At 33.9% G+C, this 17054-nt stretch overlaps 1 protein-coding gene across 2 annotated transcripts in view; it reads right to left on the bottom strand.

Annotated features, from left to right (window-relative positions):
* Positions 1-17054, bottom strand: part of ush2a (Usher syndrome 2A (autosomal recessive, mild)) — a 409409-nt gene that overhangs the window by 377604 nt on the left and 14751 nt on the right. For both annotated transcript variants that reach the window (XM_015346259.2, XM_069180084.1), the window contains exons 3-6: positions 6847-6982; positions 5730-5793; positions 4597-4891; positions 1960-2144 (exon numbers count right to left, since the gene is read on the bottom strand). In XM_015346259.2, coding sequence (XP_015201745.2) covers positions 1960-2144; positions 4597-4891; positions 5730-5793; positions 6847-6982 — 680 coding nt within the window. The remainder of the gene's footprint in view (positions 1-1959; positions 2145-4596; positions 4892-5729; positions 5794-6846; positions 6983-17054) is intronic.

The following is a 17054-nucleotide window of genomic DNA, read 5'->3' on the forward strand; positions in this document are numbered from 1 at the left end:
CATCTGTAGGCGGTTGTAGTTCAGGTGGGTAGCTGCGTCAGCATGCGTAGGCTGCAAACAAGTAATAGGTTTATTCCATGCTGAAAAAAAGAAGAAAGAGAACACAACGTTTCGGCCGTGGAGCCTGGTTTTCCTGGAATTTTAAATACTGAAGGGAAAGGGACATAGTTGGATAATTGGTCCGGGATAATCTGGTACATGTGAGAATGTGATGGGTCCAATTAGGAATGAGATTGTGAAACAGTGGGTTTTGGAATGTAACGGCATTTGCTAGGGAGAGTGTGGGGCGTGACAAATATTTAGAGGTGTGAATGAGTGTGAAACTCTTCTGATTTGTAATTCAGTTATTTTTGGTAATAGAATTATTTATGACTTTTCTCTAAGGGTGGAGCAATAGATAGCATTGTTGCCTTGCTGTGCTGGGACCCTGGGATCAATCGCAGGCCTGGGGTGCTATCTGCATGGAATCTGTGTGTGCTTCCCATGTTTGCATACTATAGGTTTCCTCCAGTGCTCTGGATTCCTCCCACAGTCCAAAAACATACTAGTAGGTTAATTGATTTCTGGGAAATTGGCCCTAGGTGTATGTGTGAGTGTCTCTGCCTATTGTATGGGTTTTCCCAGCGATGGACTGGCATTCCATCCTGGGTATGCCCTTTCTTGTTCCTGCTGTTGCAGAGTATATAAAATATTTATGTGACACACATTCTCCAATCTGTAACTTGTTCCTGTATATGATGTTTTTTGTAATTATTTTATCAGGAGTATAAATAAATCCAGAAGACACCGTATTTAGAGGAAATCATTCACAATGCTCTTTGGTTAAGATGGAATGTCATACCTGGACTTCTTTGGATAACTTGCTTTATTGTTTTCTAACCCATACTATTTTATCAAAATGTATTTTGAAGGAAAACATTCTATTTGTGGAAAGGAATAAGACATGCCTTTCAATAAGAACTTTTACTAATAAAATAAATATATTGTATTTTAGACAGTAGAAAAATATCACAGCTAGAAAAACCTTTTTATCTGACTTTCATGCAATGCATTTCTTAAGAATATATTTTAAAATATATGCTGTAAAAATTCCTTTCACAATCAGTAGAACCATTAAATTAGTTTGACGAAAGGCCTCGTAATTGCAAGTTCTATTAATGTCTGTGCTATAAATGCTATAGATTGCTTCACCCTGAAAACAGGATGTACAGTAACAAGCTCTACATCATAAATTCCTACAAAGTTAGGGAATCACAAGATTAGATGTATTGAATTGAATTCTTCTACATTTTTAGTATACTGAACATTACACAAGCAAGTCCGCAAGGATGTTCTACTTCTGCATATGCTGTATCTATGATATGAGTCCAGGCATCTTGTCATTTGAAAGTTTCACAATCCCCTCTTCTTTACAGAATTTTGGTAATTTTGCCATTCTTATATGGGTGTGAATTTAACTATGGAAAGTTATTAAATAAACTGTGCATATAAAATAATATAGTGAGCAGATTAAACAAAGGAACCATAGCATACTGTACCAAAACACCCAAAGGAGTCGGTATTACTTCCATTGTTTTGTTGTTTCCCAAATGTGTACTACAGAAAACATTCTGTAATGAGCAGTAAATCTTGAATTAAATACCAGTACTTCAGCAGCTAAGATCTGAAAAGTTGCATTTTCATATACAAAATACAGTGATGAAGATAATTATGATTATGTTCGATTTAGGTTGTGTAAGCTAATGTGTGTTAAGCACTGAGTTATACTTTAATTGAACACTACTACAAAATGATTTTGTATAAACAACAAAATAATTTTGTATAAAGTTAAAAATTACAACTATAATATATAACAAATTAAAAGAAGTAATAATAAAATAAAGATCTCAAACATTGAATTTATTGCATGAAATGTATCATTACTTACATGCGATCAAGTAAAGAAAAACAAAAAAATACCTTGGAAACTGAAGACAGTTCACAGAGTCTGGTTTTTCCAAAGGTCCATTATCTTCCATTCCAAAAAACCTGCAGTTCTTAGCAAGGTATTGCCAGTCCATCCACTCTGAGCTGTTACTCTTTTTCCTTTGAATTTTTACAGCTTCGGGCTGTGGGCTGAGAAATTGTAGAATAACATAGAAAACCTGCAAAGGAACCATGAAAATTGATAGAGGAAAATATGCATGAAATACTAAACAGCATAGGATTATCTATTATCTGCACTGTAACAGTCAACGCACTGCTGACTCCTAAAGCATATTTATGCTGTGAAGAACAGCTTGAAACCTTATTGCTTTACAGTTTCACTGCTATCTAATTCCAAGGTTTGTAAAACTGGTCAGCAATTTTACTACTAATATTACAAACCCAAGTGCTCTCAATTTTATCAACTGAATTGAACTGTTAAGAACTTCTTTGTCAGTACAACAACAACCTTTTCTGTCTGAGTTTGACTTTCCTTTCCTTACTAATCGCTTTGTGTTAATTCTGAACTTGCAAACATAAAAATCTTCATGTTTCCTGTACTCTGTAACTCCAATAACTGAGATATTCATATAACAGTTATATAAGATATTTATACTGTATGTGATATTTTATAACATATTTAGAATTTATTAATACATCAATAGCCTGATTTACTAAATAATAATAAACATAATACCACATGTTAATACCATTTATGAAACCGAATGTAAAGGTACTGCATCTAAAAATCAGAATTAACAAATGAGCACCACAAAGTCTGAGTTTTACTGTTGATTCATAACAGATGAAGGTACTGTATTTTCAGTAGGGACAGGGACAGAGACAAAAGACAGCAGGACAGTGAGAAAAAGAAAATTATAAATCCTTTAGCTTGTGTCGAAATAATTAGTGTGTTGTTTTGTTGGGCCAGCTAATTGGGTCCTGTCTGTATCATTTCATTTATTAAATGACCATATAAAAGTTGACATTTCAGTGTTTAAAATCCTGGTTGTTAATCACCTTTATAACATTCAATAGCTAAAAGTGTCCACTAGCCTACGAGTAGCACTTATTTGCCATTTGAGATGGAGCAAGCTCCAGGAAGCACCTTACAGGGCATTTAAACAGAACCGAGCTGTGCACCTCTTACTGCAAGTCACTGTTTTCATCTTACACTTTGGTCAATGAAAGTCCACCAAACTCTAGCAGTGGTCAGGCAAATCCAAGTCACAGACAATTAATGACCCAGTATGAAATCAGTAAAATCTGGGCTCAACCTGGTCTCCTTCACTAGTAAGTACTCCCTATTAAGCCCTTTCCCTGCTAAAATCTTAAAAATATACTTTTTAGTATTCTTGAACATATAATAAATTTGTTGATCCCTTCTGGTTATATTAACAGCCATGAAATTTACAGTATCCTACTTTAGCACTTATGCCCTAATGTGATTGTTTCTGTCCTCTTGACTAGCATTCAGGAGTAGTATTTTCTGTGATTTTTACTTGCAGCAAAGACTTGTCAGACCTTCATGAATAATTTGTGAACATATAAAGTGTTAGTATCAGTACTCCGCAAACTGTTTTTTCCATACATACACATCATTATTTCAATACAAATTAGGCACCAGCAGTGCTTACAGCTCTATTCATTTCCTTTAGTAAGTCCTCATTTTCCACATGGTAATGGGAACAGTAAACAGAATTATACATAATAACGAACAGTACTCATCTTCTCCAAACAGTACATTCACAACTGCCATTTAGTAAATAAGGTCCCAGATGTTATAAAAGCAACCAATGATGCACACAGGAACTGAAGATAAGGATATTTCTCCTTTGCCTACTAATGTATTGTTACACATGAGTAGATAACCACCAACAATAACCTGTAGAATACACTACCCATTGAGCTACAGTATATTTTCCCTCAGAAATAAAAGCATATTTTTCTCTTTGATTAAATATATGGATATCTATAACTAGATAATCATTCTTTTTTCAAATAATCAAAAAATGACTTTTCAGGACTATTTCCACAAATGTAATAATGTAACTATGGTGAATCTGCCACGAAAACACAAAAATATTTATTTTTCATTACACAGTCAAAAATACAATACTATTGTGAAAAAACATGTTAGTATCATATTGGAATTAACAGCATTTGTGTTACTTTTGCTAAAACATTTTTTTGAGGTCAAATAAAGAAAACATTCCCAGTCACATCTTTCTTGTAGTAAAAGGATAATGTATGAAGAGTTACGGACATTTTGAGAACAATGCCTGCTGAATGCTGTCTCCATTTTTTAAAAGAACAAACAGACATTCATGTTTTACCTTTAAAGAATATGTTTGTTTCTGTTATATTCGTCACTGTCTGAGGTACAATATTAGCCAAGAAATTCAGGAATCAGTTCAGGAATCTCTAGGAATTCAAGAATTCAGTCAGTTCAGGAATCTCTAGACTTTCATCAACAATGAAGACCACTGTCAATATTATAAGCTTTATTATGATTTTTAACCTGTACTTGTTCCAAATGCGTGTTCCAAACACCTGACTAACAGAGCATATGCATTTTATTATTTTATACTATCATAACTGTCTAAGCCAATAAAGCAGCCTTTCTGTCACCTGGTACTGTCCATTCTGAAGATCAAAGGTGATGGTCACTCCGTTCTCCAGTTGACTCATGTTGGAAAATACTGCCGAAATCCAGGAAGTGCCGATATCATTGTCATTTATATAATGGAGAGGATGGGCATCTAGGTTCAGTCGAAGAACCCTGTCATTGGTTGTATCCTCAACACCATTGGGGATGCAGTATCTCTCTATTAATGGGTGCACTCGTGGGTGGCTACTAGGACATCGGCACTCTGTCTGGGTGTGGAGATGAGGCATCTGGCCGGAAAAGACTTCAACGATCTCTCTGCCATAAATAAACAGAACACATAATGTCCAAAAAGTACAAGTACAAAAGTACAAGGGCAAACACTGCATAGAAAGACAGGGTCTCTTTCCTTCTTTTTTTTTCTTAAAAAATCCTTTTAGTGGAATTTACTACAATAGCACTTACGTTTATTGTATTATTATACTGGAGAACGAGAAACTGAATTGATGTCTGATATTAAAAAAAAACAAAAAAGTCATCAGGAAAGAAGTTACAAAAGAAATAAATGCCTTAAGGATTTAATGCTTCAATGGCACTACTGGCTATTCTAACATTCAAACGTCTTGAGTGTTTTGGAAAAATGAATATACTGTACTTACTATAAATGCATCTTACACATCTAGCATAGACAGTACTGTACCTTAACGAAACGTTCCATCATTTCACAGTTGCCATTTGTGTTAATACAGATGAAATACAGTTGAAAGATATAGAATATACAGTATAGACTTACAACACTGTCTGTTTAGACAGTTTTGCTTCTCAGAATTGTAATGCCATAAACCTGAAAGATCTTTGTTGGAAGACACATACCCTATACATACACATATATACTGTAAAAGGTATTGCTAAGATTTTGCATGATTTTCTTCCTGAGCAATAGGCAAAAGTTAATTATGTGAATATCTTTAGGATGTACAGTATACTCATCTAAAGAATGGAACAGTTGCAGCTTATGAATATGTTATTGCTTTTATTCTAAAAAGGATATAATAAAATGGAAAATTAAATAGCAGTATAATCAAAATAAAGCTGCATCTCAAAATTATATTTGAATTATAGTTTGCCTTGTCACACTTAAGATTAGCTTTTTTACCTGTTTGTCAGAGTTGTGGGATAGAAATGAAAATCCTGCATCCATCCACTAAATTGATTCGTCCCTGAAATAAAATGTCAATTGCATTTAAATGAGACCTCAAGATCCACAGTAAACAATGGATTACCATTATATAGGCTTTTATTAGAGCTAAAGATACACTAGCTGGATGATGTTGATCTATTAGCATTTTGTACAGTTTTCTGACAACAGGTATGCAACTAGAAAATTACTCAAAGTGCCAGTGTTTTACATTCAGTCATTCACTGGCTCACAGTACAGGCGTTTTTATTTTTTAAATTTATTTAAAGGGACAGTAGAAGAGCCATTTGTTGGTCTGTCAGTACAGAAGGGATGAAAATGATTTGGATAACAGAGTCTGGTGGAATCCAAGAGGGTTAGAATACATGACGCAGTCACTGAAATGCCTCCGCAGAGCTTCTTTATAGATTTGTCGTTTTCATTATGCAGCATATCATATAGGACCAACAATGAGGATAATTAAGTCACTCAGAGCAGAAGTTCCCATGACAACTGCTAAGCTTTTTCACCATCATTTGGGAGAGTCTAACATCAAAACCAGAGAAATTCAGAGGCTCTTCTTTTTTAACTCTGCCTCTTTTGCATGTTAATAGGATTACTCTAGCTGAAACTTTTATTTTAACTGTGTAGATTTGCATTTTTTTTAAACCAGTTAAAAAAGTTTATATTTCCTTAGTCTGGGTCTCTTTCTATTAACACATACGTTTCCACACTTACATTTTAAATGGAAAAGACACATGAAAGCTTCTCAAATCTAAAAAGGGTTCGTACTAGAGAATGTATAAATATGTTACAAAATTAACATTAAAACATTTTAAAATGACCAAAACACTTTCTCTATCCCAAAGGACAAAAGTAAATGACTGTGTACAGATAATTTCTACAAAACTATATACTGGATATAAAGACTAGCTTTGGCTTTATTAAACACATTGTCAGGAAAGAAACGTAAGTGATAAATATTCCTTTATTTGTGGAGAGCAGGTCACATGTATCTTTATTATAAAGACCAAAAACTGCCTGACTCCTTATTAATAAAATAAAACATTTTTGTTGTAACACATAAATAACTTACCATTTAAACTCTGTCCAATTCGCATAATGGCATTATTTTTTACATTCATAATAGGGCTGGCCAATAATTTCGTATCAAAAGCAGTGTTGTCTTCTTCTAAGCCATTAAGGAAGAAAGTGACTCTTGTACTATGGACCTGTAAAGGAATAAAACATTTAATAAAGCTCATTCTCGGTTCTCGGTTCTTTTTTCAGTTTACATAATGGCCAGTTTTAAATCAATTAGCCCATGAGATAAACAGATAATGCTGCTGAGGCACACTGAAGTGGCATACTTTAGCACAAGAAAAGAACGATGTAAGTTATTCTTATGCTTTCAAACAACAATTTGTACAAAAAATGTAGCTATATCAAACCAGGGTTATAGATGCTTTAGTTAACATAATCAAACAAAGGACTACTAAAGAGCTCTTTAAAGATACTGAACTTTGAAATAGTTTTGTTACTTTTGTGGCAAATGCACACAAAAATCAACTATATTCAGCATATTTTAGTGATCTTAACAAAATGGAAATAACAGAATCCAATATTAAAGTGAATTAACAGGCTTCTTTATTTCCTTTCCTTTTTTATGTGACAATATGCTACAAATCTAGCCCTTACTTATTTTTAAAGGATTTAAATTTTATGAAGTTTATAATTCAGCATGAATCTTCAATAGGTAAATATAACCCACTTGAAATTTTAGTAAAGAAGAAGGGTATAGTTCCAATTACTTCACTAAGAGGTACAGTACTTATCTGAAGTGTTGTAAGTTTAAATTGCATCTCACCTTGAGCTAGTTTTATAAGAAAAGAAGGAATGTATACATTTTATATGTATTAATTTGACCATTTTCAAAAACTAGCTATTGGAGAACAACATTTGATGACTACAGTAACAGATCTAAATTTGTACATTCAAATGCAGCTGTCTTTTTAAAGGTGTTAGAAAACACTCCGATACCAAAAATTCCCCTCAGAGAATGGCAACAGGAGACAACTGTCTGCCTAGAGGATACTTGAATCTAATACTTTCATGACTACTGATTGAAGAATTTGAAGATCATCCTCAGAATTTCTAACCAGTCAATGACTCGCTGCACAAGATCTAAAGCCACGTCAGGCTGATGTAAATGAATTCTGAAGTGTTTCATCCCATTTAGCTAGCATTCAATCCTTTGAAATAGGTTCAGTGCTCACCGAGCTCAATTGTCAGTTTTGGAAAGTGTTTTGCAAAGCACCATAGTGCCTGTGTGAAAAGAAGTGCTTTTCATTTTTTCAAACTCTCCCAGATCCCTTTCTGATAAACTCCAAGTAGAAGCAGTAAGAGGACTTAGAGAGCACCAAATGCATCTCAGTAAGCTTTTAAATCAAATAAAGAGGCTACATCATTTGGCATACCGAAAGTAAAACTAACTTTAGAGGACAGCTGAATTTTTCTCTTTCAATTAAGGGCTTTATTCACTTTTTTGTCTTCTTGGTGAAAATAAAATGGATTGCTTTCAAATTGTGAAATCCTTATAGCAGTATGTTTAATTCTAAGTAAGCAAATTTTACAGTCCATGTTATCATTAGTTTTCACTAAGTTCCTCCCTTTTAAACTTTAAAAGAAAAGCAGACTATTTTAATTGGTGGTAATTGGTGTGTGTGCAGCCTGCAATAGACTGGAAAACCCCTGTGACTTGTTGGAACCCAGTGTAGCCAGTATCTGTAACACTCCAGTCTTAAGTCTCTATTCTTTGAAATATTGTAAAGTGAAATGACTCTGACAGTCACATGTTTCTCATTTTGTATCACATTTCCCCAGTGTGGTACAAGAGGTATACAGATTATCCAAGCCATTTAGCAAATAGTTATTACAAATAGGGAAATAAATCTATATATAAGTGAAAAGATAAGTAACTTTAAACAAACAAACAATACGACAGCCTTGTTAGGAGCTGACCTACTATTAGAAGTCACTCTCAACTATATCATTAATTCTGTAAGAACTGCATTATTAACTAAAAAATAAAGTTCTGCAAAATACTGCTGTGACCTTGCTATAATTACAGGAGAAGTGCATACATTTAGTTATGTCAAATTCATACTAAATCTATCTGAAAATAATAACAAAAAAAGAAAGCCTGTGAGAAAAAAATCAATAATTGAAATTAATCAAAACCCCAAACGTTAATAATGTCCCTCTGCACATTTAGTTTCAGACAGATACCTATTACAGGAGACATATTGTGGAATGAATTAAACAAGAAATGGCTACTATGGTTTCATCAAAAAAGAAGTGTATTGTTTTAACTCCAAAAGAAAAAAAAAATTAAGAATGAATTCATTACCCAAAAGCAAGGTGGGTTTTATTGGCAAAAATGTAAAAACAGCTAGATATTACTAGATTTCTCTCTACCTCCTCCATAACTCAATTGTAGCCCACCACCTTGCAGAACCTTCTCTGCCTTTGTTAACTTCCAAGTAGAAATTGAGACTACGAAGGAAAAAGTTTTCGCATGTGTACACTGGATCCATGCCAAAGACATTTGGAAGGAAATGGTGTAGGTGATCAAGCGAACTCTCACTGCTTGTAGCATCACCATCCATGGCTTGGTATCACAAATGCTGGATGAGGTGCTTAAGTTGATCAATAAGGCAATCCATGTGAGTAGCACACTCCTCTGTGCTCACAGACAAGACTTCACTGCTCAGGTGATGGAAGAACTTACTACCTATGTCTGTACACTGAAAGCAGAACTATGTAGGGTTCAAAAGATGAATATCACTGCACTGACTACAGTGGAAATATTTCAGGACAAAATCATTGTTCAAGGAGAAAAAATCATGTAATTAAACCTTTTGAGTAATCAATTTCCCTCAGTGACTGAAAGGAGATAATACTACATACTACTGTCTTCATAAGATGCTCCAACTCTAGATCCCTGTTCTTTCTGGATCTCCTTTATTGAGACTGATCATGGTGTTTATGTTCCAAGTGATCTGATAAAACCCAAATGCTTCACTATATAGATCATATGACTATTCCACTGGGTGCTTCCAAATTGCACCTACAGTAACTGAACTTGATAGTTATTACCTCAGTTTCTTTTAGTATTTTTCTCATCCTATAGATAACAAGCACAACATTGAAAACATAACAAAACAGAAAATACATCACTGAATCTCTTCTTATTGTAGTTTCACAATGTGGACATTCAACCAAGAGTTTCAACAGATTACAGCAATACTTAGTAATAAACAAATACTTTGAAAAAAATGTATTTAAGTCTAATTACAACTTTAACAGTGAATGTGCTTTGCATTGTATTAGATGCTACTTCAGTTACAATTCTGAAAGTAATGGTCTCAATTTACCCAGAATCTAAACAGGAGTTGTTTCATTATTATCTGGTTTAATTTTCTCCAATTTCTCCGTGTTTACAGACTTAAATTAATAACATACACATACTTCTATATAATCCTGTTTTTCCTAATGTGCCTTTATCATTTTAACATCTATGTTTCCAAAATTATATTTACCCTATTCATTATTAAATATCTTATTTTACTTTATTCATATCTGCCATTTTCACCACACCGTCTAGTCTTATGGTGGATTGTCTCACACTGATAATATACGGTACCAACAGCACACACACTTTTTTACACGTGTAAACATTTTTACACAATGAAAACCAACAAGCATTATAGTGATTCAACATTACATCTACATAAAGGTTTGTTCTACTTTGCTTTTTTATACCCACTTCACCCATTATTGGATTTAGTTTCAGTCATGACACTTTGAAGTATCAATTAATATTGTTATATATGCACACTACTCAACACACTCAAAGCAAAAAAAAAAACAAAAAGAAAGAATAGATAATATGATCATACAGTATTATTATTCAATATAAAACAGTATTTTAGTTACCTTAATAAGACAATTATTTGAGTGGCCTCTGTCTATGCAATAATAGTTGTTCACATGACTTCAGAATAAATACATGAATCTCTGTAAGGCCCTCAGTCAGGTAGTGAATTGCAACTATAAAGACAACTCAGAAGTAAAGTTGTAAATAAGCACAGATCAGTAAAAAGGTCTAAAAATTTAAAACACTGAATGTCCATTTGAGCACTATGAAGCCAATCATTAAGAATTGAAATGTTTACCAGACCACCCTGCCACTCTCTCTAGATCAGGCTATCCCACCAAACTGAGTAGATGGGAAAGGAGGATTAGGAATGCAACTGTGAGTTCAAAAGTGGCTTTAAAGAGCTACAGAGGTCAATGGCATAGATGGAAGAAAATGTGCATGACCCAGTTATTCCACAAAGCTAGCCCATATGGCAGAGTGGGAAAACCATTTCAAGTTCTGCATGGCATTTAAGTGATATTATAATAGAAAAAGGTTTCATGGTAAAAAATAATAACTTTTGGCGTAAATACAAAGAATGACATCTGAAGCAAAAATCCAACACAGTGTATCACTCAGTCATCAACATCCCTACTGTGAAGCATGGTGGTGGCAGCATTAATGTTACAATCCTGTTTCCCATTAGCACGAAATGAGTAGCTTGGCAAGACTGATGAAGCAAAGAAATAGTAAAGAAAAACCTGCATAAGCTAACAAAATGGAACATCATTGGAAAGAGGTGAATACTTTTGCACGGCACTGCATGTATAGTATTGCACTGTTGCTGTTTCTGTTCACTATTCTCCTTATTTTTGTATCATCAGAAAATTTACGAAGTTTGTCAGCTATACCAGAATCTAAATCCTTGATATGATCAGAAATTACGATGGGACAAAATTCACTGTGGTACACTACTACTTCCAGTTACCTGATTTGAGGTTATGTCCCTTAAAATGAGATGCTGTTAACTGTTTCTTAACCGGTTTTTAATCCATGTGCATGCATTATCTTGGATTTCTCTGAATTTGAGTATTTACTTTCTATGGAGAAGCTTATTGTGATGGAGCAAGCAGATGCCTGGTCAGAGCCTTCTCCTTCTGGAGAGTAAATTGGTCACACATGCGTTTATTGACTGGTTTGTCTCCTGTGGAATGTGGAATTCCACAGGCAGGAAATGGCCCTGTGCATAACTGGATATTCCTCAGGAGTAGCAGAAATCAGTATATTAGCAGTCTTGTAGAAGACAGGGGATTTTGTCTAAGTTCCTGCAGTTCAGGGAGTCAGGAGAAGAATGAACTGTACACTGTTTAGATAGCACGCAAGTGTTTATGCAACTCCTGTGCTTTAACATCAGCAGGCAGCCAGCAGTCCTAACTCCAGTTTACGTATGAAAGGTTAGAAAGAGATAATGAAGATTTACACAAATTTTGTTATGGATTGGTTTTAGAAAAGAAAGATGAATCCAGAGTGAACTTAACATTTGTTTATCTTTATGTATTTCTTGATTGTGTTAACTCACCAGAGTCTCTGTAGAGTCGTGGATTAGTGCTATTATTTCCAAATATATTTTTACCTGCAAAATCATTTACTAATGAACTTGTTTAGGATTTTTAAACCTTGTTTAGGTTTTGTTAAACAATGTTATTGAGCATTTTAATTGAATGTGGTCCATTTTCTTTTACACACATTATTTCCTTTGTAACTGACTTTAATAAAATTACAAACCCTAATTTCAGATTAAAGCTTTAAAGGTTTATTCATCACATTATTCATCACAAGCTACCATATAAAGTATTACAATTTTTTGCAGTGGTTCTATCATATCTATTCTCTTAATTATATAATTGTTTAAACAATCAGACACTAAGATAATCTTATCTAGTAGAGACTATTAAATAGAGTTAAACTGTCAGTTCTTATATCCCCCATGAAAATATCCCAGTTTATATACGGAAAAATGAAAAGCTCTCTGTAATACAATGATACAGTACTTACAGTACACCCACACCTACATTACATACTGTAGTTTAGAACACACACTAATTATTAAGTCCCTATTTTTTATTTGACCTATATATTTTCTAAACTAGCAGCACCCTTTTGTTTAAGTTTTCTAGGTTTCATGATATTTAGTTACACATTATAGCCCTGCCTCAAAAACCCTTCTATCATGCCTATTTTTCCAAAAAATATATAAACATTATTTTGTTCATAATCATCACCTTATTCTAGCTTTGTTTGAGTTATAACTATAATGGCATAGTTATTGTAACTGCAAAAGACTTATGTTCTGGTATTATATTCCTTATTTTAGAAGCACTGAGATATACTGTATGCATTCAGGAATGCAGATTTTAAGTTTACTCTTAGTGCCTCTTTGGGCTTTCCTTATCCCACCAGAATCAACGGAGTAAGCTCACTGACCTTCCAATTCCTAGTTTAAATACTTTTCAACTATGCTAAGCCTCCTGGTGTCTCTTGGTGCCTCTCAAGATAAAGTGCAGCCCATCCTGATCCCTTTTGTTACAAAATTATCTCCAATGCCTCATAACACTAAATTTAATCATATCTATATTTCAAATTTACCAGCTAAATCCTTAGAGAAGTCTTGGGGGTCGACAATTTAACTTTTTCATCAGTATCTAATTTGTTCCAGCATGTACTGTACCATCACAGCTGGATCCACCGAGGCTCTGGCAAGGACCCTGCACACTCAATCAGGGAGGTCTGTAACCTGAGCACAAGGCAATACACCACAAAAGAGTCCTTGTCACTTGTAAACAGCACACTATCCACACGTTTATTACCCGAATCCTCCACTTTCCTAATATCTTTAATTTAATAATATTCAATTTAGTTCATTCCTTAATGCTCAATTTACTGTAATCAATTAAATAAAAGTAATATTGTATTAAATGAATAACATTAAAATACTGAGCAAGATTGTGCAACTGTACACAACCTACAAAAACAACCCAAAACTCCAAATACAATAAAATGTAAAGAAGTTTAAAATTATATACAAAGGGAATTGTGAAAAGATGTAACAGAACACTTAAGTACATTAAACTGTTTTTCTACCCCCTGTTTTCCAACCCCTGCTCCATATCCAATTATTAGGAAATATTGCTTATATGTTTGAATTTAAAGTAATTAAATGTTTACAGTAGATCACACAATTTTTCAAATCTATCCTAGAAATGCAATGAAATAAATCCATTCAGATTTGAAGACTATGAAGATCACATTTGAAATGACCTTACAAGAAAGTGCATTAAAAGCACATCAAACAGACACTTAATTCAACATCTTAGATCTCAAAGCCTGCTCAGACAGCTATTGTGTAGCTGAAATAGCCTGTCTTGTGCATACCCCTTTGAAATAAGTCAGGGGAGGAGTATATTCTAAAGACTATGGAAAATGAGACAACTACCTGGCAACTGTCTTTGGGAAGTGTTACTTACTTCAGATGACATTTTCACAGCAATAATTCCACAAAGTAATAAGACTGGAAGAAGAATGGGTTGATTGAATTGTCTCCTTTTTTATTTTATATATTTTTAAAATATAGCTTGAAAAGCATTTCATTTGGTTTAGAATAATGCTGCTTAATTAACAATCAGATCTTTAGGCTTTATTATAATTGAATAGATAAACATAATAATAAAACCCCATATAACAAAAATAAGAAATAATAATTCATACTATAGCACTGATAAGACAATGTGTTTTAAAGGGGAATTGCAGTTCCTTGTTCCTTTAATTTGTTGCCTCATTCTGAATGGCAGAACATAGTGCTGCACATACCTGGTAATTTGGTTTGTTTTGTTATGTACAGTAAATTGGACAGGATTTCTCAGTTGTTCAAAAACTGTAAATTAATCAACCTCGCCCAGATGTTTTACTGTTTAGGAATATTTTTCAACTTCTGTGTAATTTGTAAAGAATTTGTAGTGGTTGTGTGCAATATTGATTTGTAAACCCTGGACTCATTGGAACTTACTGTAACCTGTCTGTAAAGGTAAACTCCTAGCCTCTTAACTTAAATATGGAGGCTTAGAACAAGAATAACTTAGTGTTGCATAAGAAAGCATAACCACACTTACAACTGAGACATTATCTAAGAATAAAAAGGTGGGGTTTGGGGATAAGAATAGTAGAAAGTTATTACCTAAAAAGAAATATTTGTCACAGATTAAAACGATTTTCTTTACCAAAACGAATAATGAGGAACCTCTGAGGAACTGACAATATATCATTAATTGCCAGTTAGTAAAAAACATCTTGCCACAGATGTAATACGGATTTATTTTACAAAACAAGCTGGCCTTTATTTAACTCATTTTTGAAAATGATAATGTTGTATTCATTTCAAATGTATTGCATGTCACTCGGGCTTCATGAAACATAATAGCCCATCAACAGCAATTACAATGGTAATTTGCATGAAGGAAAAAAAGAAGATATGTTCCAAGACAGGAAAGGGTCCGTCTGTCTTTCACAACCGTCACTCTCACAGCCACAGTCCGTGCTCAGACTGCTGGCACAGCTCTTTTATTTTCACTCTATTGGATACAAGAACACATTTGAAAGCACAACACACTGTGGACTTGGCACATGTACTGCCATGCTTATTGTACTCTCCTTTCAACACATCTGATGAAATATTCAATGTTTAAGTTGATTTGCCATGAACTGGAAAATCAATATATTCTAAAGTATAGAGCACAATTCTGCATATTCTAACAAAAAAGAAGGAGTCATTGGCCATTCAAAACAACTTGTTTTTTAAGAGTTCAGTACAAAAACCTGCCAAATGCCATCAACACATGGTGGTCACTTGACAAAAGTGATTTTTCAGATTCTCTAATACTCCTTGTTACTCTGTTGTAAATGTCTTAAACAATGGCTTCAGTTTGTTTGTGTAACTAATTTGAGTCTATATTATTAAAAGATGTTTCACGGACATATTGACTAAATGACATACTGTTTGCTCTATGAAAACATTATACCTGTAGCTTAGTGACTGGATCCATGCCCTCCAAAAACCTCTCCACAACTTTTACCTTCCAAAATGCAGTCTGTTGTCCAAACCTTTATCATGACAATGTCATTCAGCTAGGGTTACCAAATAGTAGACAAAAGTCCTTGTTATTATGGTATATGGACTCATTGTGATACTGTAGCTCTTACACTGAAAACTCTATAGACCTGAGTCAAAAGCAGATTTTTTAAAATGTATGCCATGTTTGTGTCAATATCCTCAGTGTAGTACAGTAAAGAATACACATAATACAGCAGTCACTAGTCTTATTAAACGATTCAGTCATAACCAAATTTAAAAATAAATGTAAGAATAACTTTAAGGGCACTAATAGGATTATAAACTACACAGAGAGATCAAGAGAAGCAACCACATTTTAATTGTTTTCCTTGATACATGTAAAAGCTTTGCTTTCTATCTGTATGGACACAGGGGGAATAGATTATTTATTGCTTATATTGAGTCACACTGAGACTGACTGTTATCGTTTAAATAAGGCAAAATGTTTTCTTTTCAGTAATTTGCTATATTATCACATTTTACAATGCCTTTGGTGAATCCTGCTGACATATGAAATATAACTGTCTGAAAGTTGGTATTAATGCATAACCAAGAATGTGCTTCTCTTTTCACTGTCCCTATCCAGCTGAGGCTGATGAACAGCCAATTTTCCTTTATCACATTAACACAGCCATGAGAGAAACACATTTGTTCTACTCAAGTACACTAAAGATACTATTACCAATCTAACATATACATGTTTTATATCAGCAGGATTTCTCCCAGTATGAGCGAGGCAACAATATATTAACACCAGCATGACAGTTTATTTAAGAAAAGAAAATTGTCTCTTGTGGAAGAAGAGAAGTTGGAAATGTATGGGCAAAGCTGCATGTCAGTAGTTTAATAAAGGCAATAATTCTTTACAGACTTTTCTTTAAGCAGGTAACATATCTATAGAAATTCTTTTATGATATGACTGAAATGAAATGGAATCATTTCTGCTAACAAGCTGGGATGCAGCATGCTTTTAAGTGCCTTTTCCCCCTTTATACAGCTATTGCAGGTTAGCAAAAAATATTAACCCTCATTAAAACAAGTACCTTTCCCATAACAATTTCAAGGTCTGCACAAGTCTTTCTAAAGCTCTAAGATGATTAAAACATTGCAGGAAAATTTACAAGTGCAAAAAGTCCTAATGGATTTAATTGCCATTAATGCTATTAATCAACTACACAGGCTGGTGGAAAGGTTAAATGGAGCACCATTCTGCTCAACT

The sequence above is a fragment of the Lepisosteus oculatus genome, chromosome 2 (genome assembly GCF_040954835.1).
Source record: "Lepisosteus oculatus isolate fLepOcu1 chromosome 2, fLepOcu1.hap2, whole genome shotgun sequence".
Taxonomy (NCBI): Eukaryota; Metazoa; Chordata; class Actinopteri; order Semionotiformes; family Lepisosteidae; genus Lepisosteus; species Lepisosteus oculatus.